This window comes from Canis aureus, chromosome 18 (assembly GCF_053574225.1).
Source record: "Canis aureus isolate CA01 chromosome 18, VMU_Caureus_v.1.0, whole genome shotgun sequence".
Taxonomy (NCBI): domain Eukaryota; kingdom Metazoa; phylum Chordata; class Mammalia; order Carnivora; family Canidae; genus Canis; species Canis aureus.
The window spans coordinates 52,097,372-52,120,038 of NC_135628.1; the positions used below are offsets into that span (position 1 = coordinate 52,097,372).

A 22,667-nucleotide genomic window follows, 5' to 3' on the forward strand; every position below is an offset into this window, starting at 1 on the left:
GGTGTCCAGCTCAGGCTCCTTCACAAAGCTACAGTCAAGATTTGACTAGGACAGGATCTGCTTCCACGCTTACTCAGTGGTTGTTAGCAGGATTAGTTCCTTGTGGGACATTGGACTGAGATCTTTGGTTGCTTGCTAGCTATTGGCCAGAGGGTACCCCTAATTACTTGCCACATGAACTTCTCTATAAAGCAGCTGACAACATGGCAACTAGTTCATCAGAGTAAGCAAGTGAGAAAGAAATCAGGAGAGTGCCAGCAAGATGGAAGTTAACAGTCTTCTGTAATCTAATCTTAGAAATGACATCCCATCACATTTGCCATTATTCTTCTGTTCATTAGAAATGGGTCACTAGGTGACTCAACCCTCACTCAAAGGAAAGGGGGTGATTACACAAAGGCACAAACTCCAGGAAGCAGGAATCTTCTGGAGCCATCTTAGAAGTCTGCATACCATTGATGTTGTTGCTTTGAGGATCTCATCACAGTAAGGCTTGCAGAGCCTTGAATATGTCTGCCTATGGCTCCATCGGGCACTCAGAGCAGTTGTTAAGCAAGGAAGAGCATCTACCATTTATAAGTTCATAAATTCTGCAACTGACAATATATTGTTGCATTTATGGGGGGGGGAAAGTCTGTGACGTAGACAAACAGTTGGCTGGGATTCCATTGCTTTTTAATAGCTTTGATTTTATTATTTTACTTCTGGATGGTCACAAAGCACTCTAACACAGGTCCTGACTGTACCTAAGCAGTCTTATTTTCTTTTTTCTCCTTTTATTCCTTCCTTCACATTTCTTCCATTTTTGGATACTCAGTGGTAACTTCATTGGAGGAAAGAAGAGTGAAACACATGATCATCTTTTGGAAGAATTATTGCACTTCTTAATCCTTTTTTTTCCCCATTTCAAATTGAGAAGAGGGAGGCAGGAAAGCAAGCAGAAAGGGAATCAAGGAGGGAAGGAGAGAGAGGAGGGAATGTGAGGCTCTGGGAAAGACTCTAGCCACCTGGGGTTTTATTGCCTTGAATTAGAAGTGAGGGAGATTCCCAGTTCACTCTTCTGAGATAGAACAGCGGAATCCAGGAGCATTTCCAGGGGCAAATTCTGGGTGCAGTTTTTTGAGCGGGAAAGCAAGTGGTTGGCAGAGGCAGGTATGTAAGCTGGTGGGAACCCTAGGGGCTGTAGGCGGGGATGGCTGCCTAACAGCAAAGGAGAGCAATGAGACCAGGGTAGTGGGGCTAGGAAGGGCAGGAGAGGGAACTGTGCCCAAAATAATAGCTGGTGAGCAGGGCCAGGTCGCCATAAGGGGATATGAAAAGTAAGAACCTAAACAAGAAGTGGAGAAGGATAATCTTTCCCCCAAGGTCATAAATGGTTGCTGAGAACAGTGAGGAATATTCAGATGGGCCCATAGAAAGTCTCCATCCCTGTTCATTTTTCTCTTCTTTCCTTCTCCAGCCTTCTCTACCTTCACCTCCTAATTCTACCCTTTCTCTGTTCATTTTCCTTTCTTCTCATCTTTCTTTTTCACTCTCTTTCAGTCCTTACTTCTTATGTGAACTTATTACAAAACAAAAGGATATCTATTATGTATTATACTTCCAAAATAGAATTTCCTGTTCCCTGCTCTAAGTTAAGAACCTTAACAGATGGCTATTTGTTTAAAATCTCTGTCTTGGGATGCCTGGGTGGCACAGCAGCTGAGCGTCTGCCTTTGGCTCAGGGCGTGATCCCGGGATCCAGGATCAAGTCCCACGTCAGGCTTCTTGCAGGGAGCCTACTTCTCCCTTTGCCTGTGTCTCTGTCTCTGTCTCTCTTTCTCTCTGTGTCTTTCATGAATAAATAAATAAAATCTTTTTTAAAAAATAAAATAAAATCCCTGTTTTAACTTCACTATTTTTTAATCTGTGTAACCTTCAACAGACTTTTTTCCCCTTCTCTGACCATTGATAGAAAAAAATCAATGTCCCTACATCAAATCATAACAATTATTATGATTGGATTGAATTTCTATATGTTGTGCTTGACTATGACACAGCACACTTATCAGTAAATTCTTCCTTGATGAAAGGGTCGTTCTAAGGTTCCCAATTAAACATTAGCATGGCCATCAAACATAAATTAAATTTAAAATTGCGGGCAGTCCGGGTGGCTCAGTGGTTTAGCGGGTTTAGTGCCGCCTTCAACTCAGGGACTGATCCTGGAGACTCAGATCAAGTCCCACGTCAGGCTACCTGCATGGAGCCTGCTTCTCCCTCTGCCTCTCTCTCTCTCTCTCTGTGCCTTTCATGAATAAATAATAAATCTTTAAAAAATATATAATATAATAAAATTGCTGCATGTAACAAATAGATTGAAAAATCTTACAATACAAAATCAGTACAAAGAGAGCCTTATGTTAAACTGGTTTCAGTAGTCTATATTGCAAATATATTATGACATCCTAATGAATGACAGTAAGAGTTTATTGGGAACAATGAAAAAAAAAGATGATAAGCAACAATTTGATCTCAGGCTGTGAAAAAAAAAAAAAGAAAGCCTAGCTCTCAAAAGCCTAAAATCAAGCTTTTCACCTCAATTCTGATACTATTTTAGCAGCATGTATAGGACTCCAGCTGCTAAACTCTGAAGTGTGATCCTGTCACAGTCATGGCTTAAGGAGGACTATGTCACAGCAGTGCCTTGACTAGGAAAACTCCCAGAGATACTTGAATGTCACTGAATAGTCCTATGGCTGCCACAAGTGAAGAAGGGCCTCACTCTTCCCCACCTCATGCAAGGTCAAAACATCCCCTCTAGTCAGGAAACATTTCAGGCACACTCAGTGTCCCACCACACAGACATTTAGACAGTTCACTGTGCTGAAGTCCAAATAAATCAGATGAGGATTTTGTAAACTCCCCAGGAAATATACTAGCATGTCTTGAGGATGGTGCTGTGCCCAAACAGCAGTGGATATAGGTGGCCATTTTACCATCCAACAAGACCAGCTGTTTTGCCAGTGTGGCTTCTTCTGAGGAACTGTTTTCAGAAAAATGCACTCTTACACATTCACTTCTGAAGCTAAAATTAGGCATATAAGGTCTAAGATTTTCTTTTGTCTCTCACAATCACCTCACCTGGGCTTTGGAAAGAGACAAAGAGGTATGGAAACAAAAAGAGGAGAGACAGTGGGAGAGAAGGCAGGAAGGGAATCCAGAAGGATGCTTCAGTATGAAGGAACAGAATTAAAGTCGCCCAAAGCACAGAAGCACTGTTTCTAAAGTACTCAAATTTCAGCCAAACCAAGAACTGCCAGGGTAGAAAAAGCTGTTGACTTTATCTTGTTCAAACCCTTCAAACACAGTGAGGAAACCAATGCCCAGGGCAGGGCAAGGACTTGCCCACAGTCCCCTGGTGAGTTAGAGGAAAAGATACGAGTAGAAGACTGGCCTGCTGACCCTGGCCTAGTCCTTTGCACATCACCCAAAAACTCATATAAGGAATGTTTAGGTTTACATTTTTAGATATATGTATATGATATATGTGTTTATATATATATTTACATATAAATGTATATGTATTATAGATTTCTTTCTCTGCATTTGTAAATTATTCTATACAATGTTCTTTTCAAATTAAGGTAATAGGTTTTCTATTAAATCACACTCTATTATTTACTGGATATTTAAATTTACCTGACCCAAAGTCTTAACCACAAGTATATTCAAGTGAAGAAGACAGATAAAGCGAATATTGCAGTTTATTTACATTTCCCAAAAGCATTTACTAAGCATTACTCTTGAACATAACATTATCCTAGCTACAGCTTCCCCTTCCTATAGTCAATCTTATTTTCAAGATTGACTGTGAATAAAAGGCAGAGAGCCTATAATGACCTATACTCCTCCCTGAGAATAGGATAATTCTTGGCAGTGCCAAAAAAACTGGCAAAGATTGCTAAAGCTCATCTTCCCAGGGTAACCTGACCTTAGTTCCCAGCCTTCCTCCTTCCAGTCCCCTGACGTACTCTCCCCCAAAAGCAAAATTAGGAATAATTTTAACAAAGGGACAATAATGGAAACTCTTAATGCTTAATACATGCAGTCTACTTCTTCATTAATGAGAACTACTCAAATCACTAAGCTGCATCAAATGAAATAAACCAGGGCTGAAAGCAGTCAGATGTTAATTAGGTAGACAAAAACTATAATTTCCTACATTCTGTCCTCAACTAGGATTAAGCTACCTGGCTTCTCAAGGATGGCTCCTAAGTGATTTTTTTTTTGCAACCGCTTAGACATATTTAGATTAGTGCCAACTTATATTAAGACAATGAGATCCTCTGCATTTCTAGAACTTGTTTCCTCCACATGCCCTCCTCCCTTTTTCAACCAGGACCCAGAGGGCTATGGCAAGGTATTATGGAATTTCTGCAATGTCCTGCTCTCACTTCTATTCCTTTCTCTATCTCTCTCTTTAATCAACCAACCAACCTACATACCTACAAATAACTAACTAATCCTCTTCTCTCCACGTTAACCCCCTCAACCCTCCCACACATTCTTAAGAATGACTGAAATTTCTCCTCAACAAAACCAAACTAAATCCAAACAATACATTTAAAAAATCATTCACCACGATCAAGTGGGATAGCCATAGCAATCAGATAACAAAGGGAAATAAAAGACATCCAAACTGGTAAGGAAAAAGTAAAACTTACCTATTTGCAGATTGCATAATACTACATATAGCAAATCCTAAAGGGGGGTCCCTGGGTGGCTCAGTGGTTTACCGCCTGCCTTCAGCCCGGAGGTGATCCAGGAATCCCAAGATGGAATCCTGAATCAGGCTCCCTGCATGGAGCCTGCTTCTCCCTCTGCCTGTGTCTTTGCATCTCTCTCTGTGTCTCTCATGAATAAATAAATAAAATCTTAAAAAAAGAAAATCCTGAAGACTCTACCGAAAAATTACTAGAACTGATAAATGAATTCAATAGGTCGCAGAATATAAAATCGATATACAGAAATCCATTGCATTTCTATACACAATGATGGAGTAGCAGGAAGAGAAATTAAGAAAATAATCCCATTTACATTTGCACCAAAAATAATAAAAAGCCTAGGAATAAACTTAATAAGAAGGTGAAAGACTTACACTCTGAAAACTATAAAACACTGATAAAAGAAATTGAAGACAACACAAAAGAAAGACATTCCATGCTCGTGAATATTTGTTAAAATGTCCATACAATATTTGTTAAAATGTCCATACTACACAAAGCAATCTACAGATTTTAATGCAATACCAATTAAAATACCAAAAGCATTTTTCACAGAATTAGAATAATCCAAAAGATCCCAAATAGCCAAAGTAATCTTGTAAAAGAAGAACAAAATTGGAGGTACCACAATCCCAGATTTCAAGATACACTGCACAAAGCTGTAGTAACCAAAATAGTATGGTTCCAGCACAAAAACAGATACATAGATCAATAAAACAGAATAGAGATCCAAAAAATAAAACCATGATTATATGATCAATTAATCTTTGACAAAGCAGGAAAGAATGTCCAATAGGAAAAAGTCTCTTCAACAAATGGTATTGGGAAAGATGGACAACAATATGCAAAAGAATGAAACTAGACCACTTTCTTACACTATACACAAAAATAAACTCAAAACAGATTAAAGACATAAATGTGAGACCTGAAACCATCAAAATCCTAGAAGAGAGTACAGGCAGTAATATCTCTGACATCGACTGTACCAACATTTTTCTAGATATGTTTCCCAAGGCAAGGGAAACAAAAGCAAAATTAAACTACTGGGACTCTAACAAAATACAAATCTTCTGCACAGCAAAGGAAACAATCAACAAAACTAAGATCACCTATTGAATGAGAGAAGATATTTGTAAATGACATATTCAATAAAGAGTTAGTATCCAAAATTACATAAGGAATTCATAAAACCCAGCACACACAAACACAAAAACAATATAAAAAATCCAATTAGAAAACAGGCAGAAGACATGAACAGACATTTCTCCAAGGACATATATACAGATGGGCAACAGACATATAATATAGAAAGACGCTCAGAGTCACTTATCGTCAGGGAAATGCAAATCAAAACCACAATAAACTATCACCTCACATCTGTCAGAATGGCTAAAATCAAAAATAAGATACAACAAGTATTGGCAAGTATTGGCAAGAAACAGCAAGTATTGGCAAGAATGTGGAGAAAAAGGAATCCTCTGCACTATTGATGAGAATGCAAACCAGTGGAACCACTGTGGAAAATAGTTTGGAGTTTCCTCAAAAAGTTGAAAATAGAATTATCATATGATCCAGTAATTTCACTACTGAGTATTTACCCAAAGAATAAAAAATACTAATTTGAAAAGACATGTGCACCCCTATGTTTAATGCAGCATTATTTAAAATAGCCAAGATAGGGAAGCAGCCCAAATGTCCATCAATAGATGAATGGATAAAGAAGATGTGGTATATATATATAATGGATGTGGTATATTTACATATACATATATATACATATGTACATATACATATGTATATATATATATGGATGCGGTATATATATATATATAATGGAATATTACTCAGCTATAAGCAAAGAATGAAATCTTGTCATTTGCAACAACATGGATGAATCTATTTTTTTGTTTGTTTTAAAGAATTACCTTTAATTGAATTTTAACACATAGGAATACGCAGTATGTAGCAATTCTTAAATCTGGTTTTCCTCTCTCTTTAGTTTCTCTCACCTCTTTGGTTTTTACTCAAATGTCTCTTTCTTAGTGAGGAGGGTAGAGTTTTTAGATTTTTCCAAGTTTCAATGTCTGACTCAACAGAAGACAGCTGGTTTTACATATTTGTTTCAGTCTTAAAGAACATGGATGAATCTAGGGAGTATAATGTTAAGTGAAATAAGTCAGTCAGAAAAATATAAATACCATATGATTTCACTCATATGTGGAATTTAAGAAACAAAGCAAACAAGCAGAGAAAGAAAAAAAGGCAAACCAAGAGAACAAACTCATGGTTACCAGAGGATGGGGGGGATGGTTGAAACAGGTGAAGGGGATTAAGAGTACATTTATCACAATGAGCACTGTGTAATATGCCGAATTGCTGAATCATTATATTGTACACCTGAAACTCATATAACACTACATGTTAATAATACTGAAATTGAAATGAATAAATTTATTATTTATTTTAATTAATTTTTTTAATGACTTAACTTCCATCATCCATTTTGTTCATTATACTGTTTCAAGTGGAGTCCATCTTTTTATCTCTTGGGTGCTCAAATACCCTTACATTCTCTATTTCAATCTACCCTCAAGACAAGATTGAAAAACTTTACACTAAAATTGAAATGACTACCAGCACTTAAAAAGTATGTCTCTCAAGAGAGGATTTGCATTTTAGCATACATAGTTCTGTGAAGATATATGCCCAATGCCCACCCAGTTTCCAAGGCATAATAGACTCTCTTTTTGTTTAATTGAATTGATATATAGCTCAGCGTGCAAAATGTAATACTTTCAAATAAATCCCCGTCTTCATTAGAGCACTGCTTTCAGAGTGACAATTTACTATTGATAAAAGTTCATATAGGAGAGTGCCAGAGTTGTGGATGACCAGGTAGCCATTTGAGAAAATGTTTGATGAAAATATTGTTGTTAAACTGAAAACTTCAGTATCTGTTTTGCCAAAGTGGCCCTAGGAGATTCTACAGGAGTTTATAGAGTTGTCACTGAAATGAAGCACCTTTAATAATGAGAAGTTTTCATTCTCTTACTAGGTAAAGACCGAATAAAAATGAATATAAAAACCTTGCTGAAGAAAAAAAAAACCTTGCTGTTCTGGGCAGGTAAAGAAAAAAACAAAACATTGTCTTTTCTTCTCTGTTCACAATCTCTTATCAAGAGTAGACTACCGATGCAAGAAAACCTTGTCATTTTAACAGAGAGGAGCCAACTCTCAATGTGATACCAGTGTACTTGTAAAACTCACTTCTCCCAATCTCACTCCATTCTGATCATGCATACAATTCCTTATTAAAAAGTCTCCTTCAAAAAAAAAAAAAGTCTCCTTCAGGGATGCCTGGGTGGCTCAGCGGTTGAGCATCTGCCTTTGGCTCAGTGCGTGATCCTGGGATCAAGTCCCACAGCGGGCTTCCTGTGTGGAACCTGCTTCCCCCTCTGCCCCTCTTTCTCTATGTCTCTCATGAATACATGAAGTCTTTAAAAAAATAAAATAAAATAATAAAATATTGTTGTTTTAGTATTGGCAAACAAAATGACTCGTGAAATTATTTTAATGGATGGCTTGTCTTACCAACTAGTTAATAAACTTGAATTAGAGAAGTCATGGATATGATATCTGAAGGACTTATTCTCCCCAGCTCCTGATGCATGCCTTACCTATAACTGAAGTTCAGCAGATGCTTGCTGAATAAGTGTGAGAATTGATGAATAAAAATGAGATGAATAGAAGGATGGGGCAATGGATAGATGGAGAAATAAATGAAAGAGAAGAGTATTGATAGACTAGATGGTGAGTCACAGATAAATGCCACAATTTACTTTCACCCAAGACAAGATGTAGAGGATAAATTAGAAAAATAGGTATGTATAGGATACAGAAAAGGGAAAAGAAAAGGAAAACAAAAAGATCAGTGCAAGAAACAATATGAGAGGTAAGACAGCAGTGATGATAAGAAAACCTTGGCACTCCAGGGTGTCAGAAAATTATCTAAAAAAGAAAAAAAGGAAGAAAATTATCTGAAACTTGAAAATAGGCAAAAAGAGATTACTGGGAACCCTTTCAGTAAAGGGCTGGGCTGGGCTTTTTATTGTCTAGGCTGGTTTACAACTCTGCAGAGGAACAGGTTAACTTGTAGATGTTTGTTTGGTAGAATAGGTAACCAGAAAGGTTATGGTTTATGGCTCTGTTGGATATTAACCAGTTTTGTATATAACCCCTTAATCTTATCTTAGTATTGCCTATAAATGCTTTGCTACTCAAATGTTCTTTGGACCAGGTTTAACATCTTACTGATTCCCTCATTAATGAGTTAAACAAAATCTTTGGTAAATGTTCATTTTATATTTACATAAGAGTCATGATTATTTCTTTACCAAAAGTATCAAAGATGTTCATGACACATCATTAGGGAAACATTAGTGATTTATGAACTAGAACACCTAGGGTTCCGCCTGGTTCTCAGATTCTGCAATACAGCCAGCTACTTTGCTATCTGTGAGAATCTTATTTTCATCCAGTGATACCAAAGGAGTGAGAAGTAATATAATTCATATACTTCTTTTCAATGGCCAAAGTAAATATTGAAAAGAGTAAATATTTGTTCATTCATTCAATAATACTTAAGTACCTATATTATATGTTCTCTATACTAGGAAATATGAGGAAATATACTTTTTTATATAAAATTCAGTTGTTTTCAAATTCTAGGAACATGAAAAGCCACTGTGAAATTTTTTACCAATTTAAAAAGAAATATAATGGTTCTCTTTCTGTTTGAAGGAGACTAAACTTGGAAATTCTATACCAATACTAAAAATATGCCTTCAAAAGGGCCAATATTTTTCTAAGACTAAAGAAGTAAATAATTCTAAAACCCAAGCCAGTTACTAATATTAGAAAATTTCAAAAAAAAAATGGGCAACAAAAACTTTTGACAATTCTTAGACAAATTTCTGCAGCTGTAGTAATTAGATTGAGGTCTACACAAAGCACATACTGCTCCCTCATCCCTCTAATAATTACAGTTAATTGGTAATCTGAGATAACCCATGTGGACTTGGTTAGGTTGGTTAAACTACTGTGTTAAAGAGATCATGATGGTAGGTTCTCTTCCTAGGTGAGCTACTTAGTTGCACTCAATTCCACAGCTGAAAACTGGTTCCATATATTCAGTTAGCCATAGGAATATAGAGCAGTGTGAATTAAAGAGTTCATAACTAGGAATCAGAGAACTGGGTGTTAGTCTAGATTCTACCTCTAATGGCTAGATATCCTTAGGTGTCCACTCTGAGCCTCAGGATCATCCTCAAGATGATGTCCCTTATGAAGTCATGTGTTATCATTATTACTATGAACGATTAGAGTTTGCTGATATTATTAGAGATCAGAAAGTAACTCACTAAAACAGCAGTAAGATAAGTCATTAAATGTTAAGAAGTGGTGTTGTAATAAAAATGTGTAATAACTGATAAAGGGAGTCATCAGAATAAATACATGTGACCAGTTCAGGAGAGATAAGAGAGAGCCCTAAATATAATCAGGACTAATTTAGACCAAAAATTCCTAACCTGGAGAAAGCTAACACAACAATTAATATTAACCTAAGTCAAGTGTCATTTTAGCAGCACCCTACTACCTCCAACTCTGTGCTCATCAAGATGACATACTATCCATGAATGGACTACTCATTCAACAGCTAGGGTCTGTGGCCCTTCCACTACAATTTGGTAAACTGAGTTTTCCATTTGCTAATAAAACATCCTATGAATCTGGTTTGATTTAATCAACCCCAAGACCACTTAAGCTTCATGAAGAGACAAATTCAATTTCATTATTTTAAAACGAAGATCTCACTCTGGGCAAGAGTAATATAATTGCAAAACTGAAACCCATGAGGTACTACCTGAAACAGGTAGCCAGCCATACCCTTACCTGCAATGAGATTGCATGTGTGGGGCTTTGACCAGAATTTAACTGTAAATAGGAGAACACCATTAGCAAACCTATTGATTAGGCTTCATTTTAATATCTTCATTGAAGCACATCTCCCAACTACATGGTGACAACAAAGAGATTTCAAGAAAAAGGAAGAATTTTCTATACAGTGAAAGGCACTGATTCAATACCCTACCACTCTAGGGTCTTCATAAGTTGTAGAACTTGGGAGAGCAGCCTAGGAATATAGATGCTTAAGACAATAACATTTCAACTTAACTAGAGTACTGAGAATAATTGTTATATTTCATTTCTAGAGAGCTCTTAAAGAGAGGTTACATAGCACTTGCCTTTCAAGTCAACAAATATTTTCAGAAGGCATGTTGCACCCAAGAACTATGCATTTCAAACACCACCTCTGTCAGTAGGTTCCAATCACTAACAGCCAAATGGCAAAGGCTCCTTAAGGGAGCAGTTAAGCCCATTTGAATGTCTTAATATGACAGGCTCCTCCATTTTTTTTAAAGAAAGAGATTAAAATTGAAATACTGAATATTTTAGGGACTTGAGAAGTCTATATAAAGTCTTTTTTTTTTTTCACTTACAAGTCTCAGGGACAGATTTCTGGCTGTGGTCTCTGGGTCACCTGCTTCAAAACCACAGAGGAACTTTTTTTTTTTTTTTTAATTTTTTTGGTATTTCAGTTCTTTGCAAGTGTTTCTTAATTTCTTTTTTAAAGATTTTATTTATTTATTCATGATAGACTTAGAGAGAGAGAGAGAGGCAGAGACACAGGCAGAGGGAGAAGCAGGCTCCATACCGGGAGCCCGACGTGGGACTCGATCCCGGGACTCCAGGATCGCGCCCTGGGCCGAAAGCAGGCGCTAAACCGCTGAGCCACCCAGGGATCCCCAACCACAGAGGAACTTGATGAGAATGCAGATTTCTGGGTCTACAGATTTACTAAACCTTCTGGAGTGGAGCCTAGGAATCTGTATTTTTAATATACTCCCCAGGAAATTTCTAACACATGTTGGGTGAAAAGGACCCTAAAAATAAAAAACAACCTGAACACCATATTGCTAACTTCAGATCCTTTTTGACTATATCTACTTAATCTCTCTCCTTTTGCTTAGTTTATTTCACATGCAAATTCCAGAATGTTGTAATGCAACTTTCTGGAATCATTCCTTCTCTCTGATCCTCAACCTAAGCTTCCTAAGACCTCAAAATTACATAAAAGATCATTTCATTTATTAAAATTTTATTTATTCATGTGAGACACAGAGAGGCAGAGACATAGGCAGAGGGACAAGCAGGCTTCCTGCAGGGAGCCCAACGATGGACTCAATCCCGGGACTCCAGGATCATGACCTGAGCCCAAAGGCAGATGCTCAACCACTGAGCCACCCAGGTGCCCCATAAAAGGTCATTTCACACCTAGAATCACAAAAACCACTGATTTCTCCCAGTTTCTGTGGACTTGCCTCTGTCATATCACGACAAACCATAATTGATCTGTTTTTATCAACTATAAATCTGTTACAAAGGCTATGATGCTTGTACTGAAAAAAGCATACTGGTTCTGATGACAGGCAGACCTCTTGTAATCTTGTCTCACTGTCTTTTGGTAAATCCTTTTATTTTGGACAAGTTACTTAATCAGTCTGAGCTCTAGTTTACTCATCTAGAAAATGGGAATCATAGTGCTTGGGATTGTTTCTGTGATATGGGATGTTCAATTAATTCAATCATGTATTCAACAAATATTTACTGAGCAACAGCTGTGCACCTGGCACTCCTAGGCCCTTGAGATTCATCAGTGAAAAAAAAAAATCCCTGTCCTCGTGGAGCTTGCAATTTTAGAAAAAAGAACTAAATGGTAAACAATAAATAAAATAAAATAGTAAATTATACCATAGGGTAATAGTGTCAAATATAACAGGAAAAAAAAAAGAGGGCAGGATATATGGGATCAGGATAGTAGGGGTAGGGAAATGGATCAAGGTAGGCTTCTTTGAGAAAGAGAATTTGAACTGATTTGATGGAAGGAGGGAGTGACCAAATGGAAGAACATTCTAGGCAGGGAACAACTGGAGCAAAGGCTGTAAGATGGGGTAATGAGGAGGGGATGCTTTGTAACCACCTTGAGGACTTTGGCTTCTATTCTGGGTGAAATGGAGAATGGTTGCAGGATTTTGAACAGAGGAGTGACATGAGCATCATGATTCCTTACCTATCATTAGAAATAATGTACTTCAATTATATAATCTAAGATATTGCCTTAAGTCCAAAAAATTTTAATAGATGGATCATTTTCAAGAGTAATAGATTCTGCTTGGGCTTCAGTGATTATTCCTTATAATAGAGCTTTAAAACCAGAGGAAATTTGCCAAAAGGCTCTACTACATTGGCATAACCATCTCTAAATATGATCTCTGGAGTTCAGTGTGTGTGTTTGTATGTGTGTGTGAATGAGTGTGTGCACACACACACTCAAGCTAATACCTGAATGCTACTGCCAGCCCTACTGACATTTTAGGTGCAAAACTGTGTTCCTAGACGTGGAGCAGGGTCTGAAGAAAAAGCAGTAGCTCTAGACCTTTAGTCATGGGCCATTATACCCATGCAAGAAATGAAAATTTAGTTCTAGAAACACACAACTCAGACCACTTGACATTCTAGTGAAAGATTTTATAAATTATTCATTTTCTCAATTCTGCATAGGTAAGTGAGAAATGATATGATGTTGGATCTGTGCTTGGAGAAAATGGGAAAGCATTTAGGAGGAACCACATAATCTTCAGGGGGTTCGGAAATAGCTGGCAAGGGCAAAAGGGTATCCTTTCCATTTTTTTTTCCCCACAAAATCCCTTTCAAGGCAGACCATGTATTTCAAAGAAATTTTACTACTAGAACTTTGTGGTACATTTTAGGGATCCTAGTAGCAAGGGTATTAATTTCCCATATTTCATTTCATTCCTGATATTTTTATTGAAAGGTAATTTTTCTTTACAGGCCATTGTACTTGCTAATATTGCCTGAATAAAGTGTAACGGTGCAATAAGGTTAAGATTGTCCCATGGAATAGACAAATGCCAGATTATTGAATGGGGACACTTTGTTTGCTGTTCCATCATACTTGTACAACAAACTTCATGGGTCCTTTAACCATTAAACCTTCTTACCCAAAAGGACAAAACTGCACTATATTAACATATTTATCTATTAAGAGATAAGTGCATTAAAATGTCACCCTGTGTTAATCTCCATTTTTTTATTCATCTGGAAAATTGAACTAAGCCAGGTCAAATCTCCTGATTGAACATACAAGCTGATAAACTTCCTTCTTCAACTCCCTTCTAATTGCTATTTAACCTAAATGCTAGCACTTGCTATTATTAAACTATTTTTCTAAAAATGTTTATATCACAATTAAAATTGAATGGATTATCCAGCAAGGCTCTCATTCAAAATGGAAGGAGAGATAAAGAGCTTCCAAGACAGGCAAGAACTGAAAGAATATGTGACCTCCAAACCAGCTCTGCAAGAAATTTTAAGGGGGACTCTTAAAATTCCCTTTTAAGAAGAAGTTCAGTGGAACAATCCACAAAAACAAGGAATGAATAGATATCAGTCAGTTTAGTGTAGACACTAAACTCATATCTCTCAATAGTAACTCTGAACGTGAACGGGCTTAATGACCCCATCAAAAGGCGCAGGGTTTCAGATTGGATAAAAAAGCAGGACCCATCTATTTGCTGTCTACAAGAGACTCGTTTTAGACAGAAGGACACCTACAACCTGAAAATAAAAGGTTGGAGAACCATTTACCATTCGAATGGTCCTCAAAAGAAAGCAGGGGTAGCCATCCTTATATCAGATAAACTAAAATTTACCCCGAAGACTGTAGTGAGAGATGAAGAGGGACACTATATCATACTTAAAGGATCTATCCAACAAGAGGACTTAACAATCCTCAATATATATGCCCCGAATGTGGGAGCTGCCAAATATATAAATCAATTAATAACCAAAGTGAAGAAATACTTAGATAATAATACACTTATACTTGGTGACTTCAATCTAGCTCTTTCTATACTCGATAGGTCTTCTAAGCACAACATCTCCAAAGAAACGAGAGCTTTAAATGATACACTGGACCACATGGACTTCACAGATATCTACAGAACTTTATATCCAAACTCAACTGAATACACATTCTTCTCAAGTACACATGGAACTTTCTCCAGAATAGACCACATACTGGGTCACAAATCGGGTCTGAACCGATACCAAAAGATTGGGATCGTCCCCTGCATATTCTCAGACCATAATGCCTTGAAATTAGAACTAAATCACAACAAGAAGTTTGGAAGGACCTCAAACACGTGGAGGTTAAGGACCGTCCTGCTAAAAGATGAAAGGGTCAACCAGGAAATTAAGGAAGAATGAAAAAGATTCATGGAAACTAATGAGAATGAAGATACAACCATTCAAAATCTTTGGGGTGCAGCAAAAGCAGTCCTAAGGGGGAAATAGATCGCAATACAAGCATCCATTCAAAAACTGGAAAGAACTCAAATACAAAAGCTAACCTTACACATAAAGGAGCTAGAGAAAAAACAGCAAATAGATCCTACACCCAGCAGAAGAAGAGAGTTAATAAAGATTCGAGCAGAACTCAACGAAATCGAGACCAGAAGAACTGTGGAACAGATCAACAAAACCAGGAGTTGGTTCTTTGAAAGAATTAATAAGATAGATAAACCATTAGCCAGCCTTATTAAAAAGAAGAGAGAGAAGACTCAAATTAATAAAATCATGAATGAGAAAGGAGAGATCACTACCAACACCAAGGAAATACAAATGATTTTAAAAACATATTATGAACAGCTATAGGTCAATAAAGTAGGCAATCTAGAAGAAATGGATGCATTCCTGGAAAGCCACAAACTACCAAAACTGGAACAGGAAGAAATAGAAAACTTTAACAGGCCAATAACCAGGGAGGAAATTGAAGCAGTCATCAAAAACCTCCCAAGACACAAAAGTCCAGGGCCAGATGGCTTCCCAGGGGAATTCTATCAAACGTTTAAAGAAGAAACCATACCTATTCTACTAAAACTGTTTGGAAAGATAGAAAGAGATGGAGTACTTCCAAATTCGTTCTATGAGGCCAGCATCACCTTAATTCCAAAACCAGACAAAGACCCCACCAAAAAGGAGAATTACAGACCAATATCCCTGATGAACATGGATGCAAAAATTCTCAACAAGATACTAGCCAATAGGATCCAACAGTACATTAAGAAAATTATTCATCATGACCAAGTAGGATTTATCCCCAGGACACAAGGCTGGTTCAACACTCGTAAAACAATCAATGTGATTCATCATATCAGCAAGAGAAAAACCAAGAACCATATGACCCTCTCATTAGATGCAGAGAAAACATTTGACAAAATACAGCATCCATTCCTGATCAAAACTCTTCAGAGTGTAGGGATAGAGGGAACATTCCTCGACATCTTAAAAGCCATCTACGAAAAGCCCACAGCAAATATCATTCTCAATGGGGAAGCACTGGGAGCCTTTCCCCTAAGATCAGGAACAAGACAGGGATGTCCACTCTCACCACTGCTATTCAACATAGTACTGGAAGTCCTAGCCTCAGCAATCAGACAACAAAATGACATTAAAGGCATTCAAATTGGCAAAGAAGTCAAACTCTCCCTCTTCACTGATGACATGATACTCTACATAGAAAACCCAAAAGTTTCCACCCCAAGATTGCTAGAACTCATACAGCAATTTGGTAGCATAGCAGGATACAAAATAAATGCCCAGAAATCAGTGGCATTTCTATACACTAACAATGAGACTGAAGAAAGAGAAATTAAGGAGTCAATGCCATTTACAATTGCACACAAAAGCATAAGATACCTAGGAATAATCCTAACCAAAGAGGTAAAGGATCTATACCCTAAAAACTATAGAACACTTCTGAAAGAAATTGAGGAAGACACAAAGAGATGGAAAAATATTCCATGTTCATGGATTGGCAGAATTAATATTGTGAAAATGTCAATGTTACCCCGGGCAATTTACATGTTTAATGCAATCCCTATCAAAATACCATGGACTTTCTTCAGAGAGTTAGAACAAATTATTTTAAGATTTGTGTGGAATCAGAAAAGACCCCGAATAGCCAGGAGAATTTTAAAAAAGAAAACCATATCTGGGGGCATCACAATGCCAGATTTCAGGTTGTACTACAAAGCTGTGGTCATCAAGACAGTGTGGTACTGGCACAAAAACAGACACATAGATCAATGGAACAGAATAGAGAACCCAGAAGTGGACCCTCAACTTTATGGTCAACTAATATTCGATAAAGGAGGAAAGACTATCCATTGGAAGAAAGACAGTCTCTTCAATAAATGGTGCTGGGAAAATTGGACATCCACATGCAGAAGAAGGAAACTAGACCACTCTCTTTCACCATACACAAAGATAAACTCAAAATGGATGAAGGATCTAAATGTGAGACAAGATTCCATCAAAATCCTAGAGGAGAACACAGGCAACACCCTTTTTGAACTCAGCCACAGTAACTCTTGCAAGATACATCCACGAAGGCAAAAGAAACAAAAGCAAAAATGAACTATTGGGACTTCAACAAGATAAGAAGCTTTTGCACAGCAAAGGATACAGTCAACAAAACTAAAAGACAACCTACAGAATGGGAGAAGATATTTGCAAATGACGTATCAGATAAAGGGCTAGTTTCCAAGATCTATAAAGAACTTCTTAAACTCAACACCAAAGAAACAATACAATCATGAAATGGACAAAAGACATGAAGAGAAATTTCACAGAGGAAGACATAGACATGGCCAACATGCACATGAGAAAATGCTCTGCATCACTTGCCATCAGGGAAATACAAATCAAAACCACAATGAGATACCACCTCACACCAGTGAGAATGGGGAAAATTAACAAGGCAGGAAACAACAAATGTTGGAGAGGATGCGGAGAAAAGGGAACCCTCTTACACTGTTGGTGGGAATGTGAACTGGTGCAGCCACTCTGGAAAACTGTGTGGAGGTTCCTCAAAGAGTTAAAAATAGACCTGCCCTACGACCCAGCAATTGCACTGTTGGGGATTTACCCCAAAGATACAGATGCAATGAAACGCCGGGACACCTGCACCCCGATGTTTCTAGCAGCAATGGCCACAATAGCCAAACTGTGGAAGGAGCCTCGGTGTGCATCGAAAGATGAGTGGATAAAGAAGATGTGGTTTATGTATACAATGGAATATTACTCAGCCATTAGAAACGACAAATACCCACCATTTGCTTCAACGTGGATGGAACTGGAAGGTATTATGCTGAGTGAAGTAAGTCAATCAGAGAAGGACAAACATTATATGTTCTCATTCATTTGGGGAATATAAATAATAGTGAAAGGGAATATAAGGGAAGGGAGAAGAAATGTGTGGGAAATATCAGAAAGGGAGACAGAACATAAAGACTGCTAACTCTGGGAAACGAACTAGGGGTGGTGGAAGGGGAGGAGGGCAGGGGGTGGGGGTGAATGGGTGATGAGCACTGGGGGGGGCACTTGACAGGATGAGCACTGGGTGTTATTCTGTATGTTGGTAAATTGAACACCAATAAAAAATAAATTTATTTTAAAAAAAGATTAAAAAAATTGAATGGAAATCATTTAAGATGGAAAATATGGAAGTTTAATGTACTCCTTTGCCAATATAGTTAATAAGAGCATGAACTCTGGAGTCAACCTACCTGGTTTTGAAACCCAACTCTGTGTTCTGTGCCCTCCAGCTGTGTGATCAAGGGCAAGTTGTTTAACCTCTGTAAGACTCAGTTTCATTGTCAGGGAAATGGGACTAGCAATAGGATGTTAAGACGATAAAATGAATTAATATATAAAGCACTTAGAGCAGTGCCTGACCTGTGATAAGCTGCTAAATAAATAGGAAAAAAGGAGCGCCTGGGTGGCTCAATTGGTTAAGCCCCTGCCTTCAGCCCAGGTCATGATCCCAGGGTTCTGGAATCGAGCCCCGCTTTAGGCTCCCTGCTCAGGGGTAGCCTGCTAACCCTTCTCCCTTTGCCTCACTTATGTTTTCTCTCTCTCACTCTCTCAAATAAATAAATAAAATCTTTTTAAAAAAATAAAATTAAATTAAAAAAACAGGAAAAATATCAAAAATCAAATGGCTCTCTTTATAACCTACTCTAAAGAAGTAAAATTGGTGGTTAGGGGGAGACTAAAATCACTTCCTCAAGCATTATTTTACAAGCTACCCTCATAGCCCACCTGTTCTCATTAAATCTCTCCAAAGTCCTCTTGTTCATGGGGACCATGCCCCCCGCCCCTGCAAACATAGCATCCATACAGGTGATTCTAAGCATGAAGCCAAAACTTTCATTTCTTCTTTCTTTCTTGAATGTTCTCTCTGATTACTGGGGAAGAAACCTCAGGTTTGCCTCCATGAGAGGAGACTTAATATGGTCCACCAAGTGTTATCTGTGGTATTTATGGAAGCTGTGTAAAGGGACAAACCCTGAGGGTATGAAAAATAGAACCTAAAAGTGGTTTTATAGTTCACAACCCTCTGCCACCCTGGTAAAATGTTGATCCTGCCAACCTCACTGGGGTTGATGTGGAGCAATATCAGAGCCAAGAATATATCTATAATAAATGCCTATAAATGCACATATAGTGACCATGAACTCAAAAGTGGTTAGCCCTTATACCCCTCTCCCTCTCTGAGGTTCTGTACTTACTCCCTCTGCCTGGCACAGTCTGATCCAGCTCACACATTACCTACTCAGAAAAGTCTTCTGTGATCAAGCTAGTGCCTAGAACAATGGCTAGTATAAGACAGACACCTAAAAAGTAGTTACACATAAATGAATGACTGATCTTTTCACAAAGCCAAATGACAAAACTTATCATCTTTTTTGAGGAAATAGGTAACATACCCACGAGTTTCAAAATTCAAGTAATACAAAAGGATTTACAACGAAAAAAATCTTCTTTATCCTTATTCCTCATCCATCTTATTCTCCTCCCAGAAGTAATTGATGTTTCCATCTTCTTGTGAATCCTTCAGAGATACTGTGCATTTGCCAACCAATATATACATAGTACGCCCTTGCAGCCCTCCATTTGTGACCATTTTAGACAATCTTCTGTTCTAACCCTCTCTTCCCAGAGCTCTTGTAACTTTGCTTTGTGTTTTGCCTATTTTTAAAAACTAATTTAGTTGAACTTACAGAATTATCAAATCAAAGAAAAATTATTTGAGTTCCTTTAAATTGAGAAGTTTTCTAGTATTAAAAATATATTTTGTTTATAAAAATTTATTTTGCAATTCATTTTTCAGAAAACTCTTTGTTGCAAAAGCAAATAAATGTAAAATCTGTAGATAAGTTCATGAGCAGATCATCTTTCTGTGGTCTAGAATATATTAAGAAGAGGTTCAAAAACACAGCTATGGAGAGCTATGGGGTATTTTTATATTTAACATCAGTACAAAGTGATTTTTTAGGCAGAGGTCTTCTTGAAACCAATTAGCCACTTTTAACTTTTGATTTTTTTCTAGAATTACTGACATGGGTTAAAAATCTCCGTGTCTATGTGATTAAGATCTAATTATGCTTTATAAGCCTCTAACGCCAACATTTCTGTATTTCTACCCACTCAACTGCATGGAGCCATAACTTATTCTTTCCTCATGTCCAGAGCACCTTTACCTGTCCTATCCTCCTATCCTCCTCGCAGGAGTAGTAGACCAATCTCTACCCAGTACAGATCTCTCTACCTGTTTCTTTTATCCCCATTTTCAGATTTTCAGTTCTTACAAAAGTTTCTAAATTAACTGACTTGAAATCAATACTTTCCCACCACGAAGCCTATTATGGAAATGAATGAAACTGAAGAGTAATGAATTAAAGATAATTTTGCTTTTTATAACATTTGCCATATTTGACTCACAAATTTCACATTTAAACAAAAGAAGTTAGAGCTGAAATAGAAAACTATTACATTTGAAAAAAGAAAAATACTTAATAGAAATTAAATTAATTATCAAGGGCAGGTATATTTCTCTTAAGAGGAAAATAGATAACTTCTGACAAAAGTGTTCAAACGAGGGCAGCCTGGGTGGCTCAGTGGTTTAGCACCGCCTTCAGCCCAGGGTGTGATCCTGGAGACCCGGGATCGAGTCCCACGTCGGGCTCCCTGCATGGAGCCTGCTTCTCCCTCTGCCTGTGTCTCTGCCTCTCTCTCTCTCTCTCTCTCTCTCTGTGCCTTTCATGAATAAATAAATAAAATGTTTTTTTAAAAAAAGTGTTCAAACGAGAGATTTATGACAGTATTAGTTATGCATTAAATATGATTTTTATTTTTTTTGCATAGACAACTAGCAAATTGCCATAGAGAACTTGGACTTTTTCCCAACCTGTGGCAAACTGAATTAAACCTGGGTTCAACCCCTGCCTCACAAAACTCAGAGAAACATTTTACTTAATAGATCACTGGTTTATTATAAAAGGATATAATTAGGAACCGCCAGATGGAAGAAGGTATGGGACAAGGGCACAAAACATCCACATCCTCTTGAAGTGTGCCAATCCCCTTTAATTTCCAAGCTTTCACCAGCCCAGAAGCTGGTGAAACAGGGGGTGGAGACCTCCCATCCTTTTGGGGTTTCAGGGAAGCTTCATTACATAGGAATGATTCATTACATCATCATCCAGTAAATCTCCAGCCCTCTTCCCCTCCCAGGAGGTCTGGGGATGGGACTAAAAGTTCCAATCCTCTAATAAAAGGGTGACTAGGTGATGGGCACTGAGGGGGACATTTGACGAAATGAGCACTGGGTGTTATGCTATATGTTGGCGAATCGAACTCCAATAAAAAAAAATATACTAAATAAATAAATAAATAAATAAATAAATAAATAAATAAATAAAAAAAGTTGACTCCACAGGCAACCAGCCCTCATCCTTGGGTGGGGTCCCAAAGTCACCTCATTAACATAACAAAAGACACCTTTAAGGCTGTCTGTCATTACTTAGAAAATTCCAAGCCTTTTAGAAGCTCTGTGCTGGAATAGGGATGAAGAACAAATATATATTTCTCATTATCAATCACAATATCACAAACAGTAACTTTTGTACTTTGTCTTCCGTTGCAGATAGGCTAGGTTTCAAACTGGTTAGAGAAATCAGAAAATGTGACTATAGAGTTTTTATAATTTATTAAATATTATTTTTATATTATGAAAACTGTATGTATGTATATTATATATATAAATATATATGTGTGTATATTTTTTCCACAGTAGAAACTATAGAAAGTAAACCAATACTTGACAACATTTGCTTGGCTGGAAGAAATATGCAGAATATACACTCATTCTCAAATGGAAGTTCACCTGAGGTGGGTATTAGAATGTAAAAAAAGGGAGGGGGAGACAAAGAATGTGATTTTTTTTTAAATCAACCATGGGCAAGGATTTTAAGGGTTACAAAACACTGGCAGATGAGAGATATAAAGACAATAAATGAATATCATGGCTTTTTGGGCTCCTGCCCTGAGCTCACAATCATAATTCTAATAGCCAACATTTTGACCATCACTCTGTGCCAAGTACTGGGGCTAAGCATTATGGCATCATCTCATTTATTCCTCCCTGACCCTCAATGTACACACTATTAATATCTCAATTTTTTGGATAGAAGCAGTGGATGCTTCCAGGCCTCAAATAACTTATCTAAGATCATATAGAGAGTGAACTCAAAGCCAATATTTGAAACAGGATATCCGTGCTCTTAATCACCTTACTCTAATTCTTTCCTCTAAAAGGAAAGAACTGATTTTTGCCTCTCATTAAAACATTCCCAT

General features: G+C 37.4%; 1 protein-coding gene across 10 annotated transcripts in view; it reads left to right on the top strand.

The window, feature by feature from the left end:
• Nucleotides 1-22,667, top strand: part of LOC144289018 (uncharacterized) — a 52,094-nt gene that overhangs the window by 6,649 nt on the left and 22,778 nt on the right. For 8 of the 10 annotated variants that reach the window (XR_013357087.1, XM_077857207.1, XM_077857201.1 and 5 more), the window contains 2 exons: nt 7,819-7,887; nt 22,105-22,202. Coding sequence is in view for 7 of the 10 variants with exons in the window: in XM_077857207.1 (XP_077713333.1) it covers nt 7,819-7,887; nt 22,105-22,202 (167 nt within the window). In the remaining 3 variants the exon portion in view is untranslated. The remainder of the gene's footprint in view (nt 1-7,818; nt 7,888-22,104; nt 22,203-22,667) is intronic. The other 2 variants (XR_013357088.1, XR_013357089.1) reach the window with 1 other exon arrangement.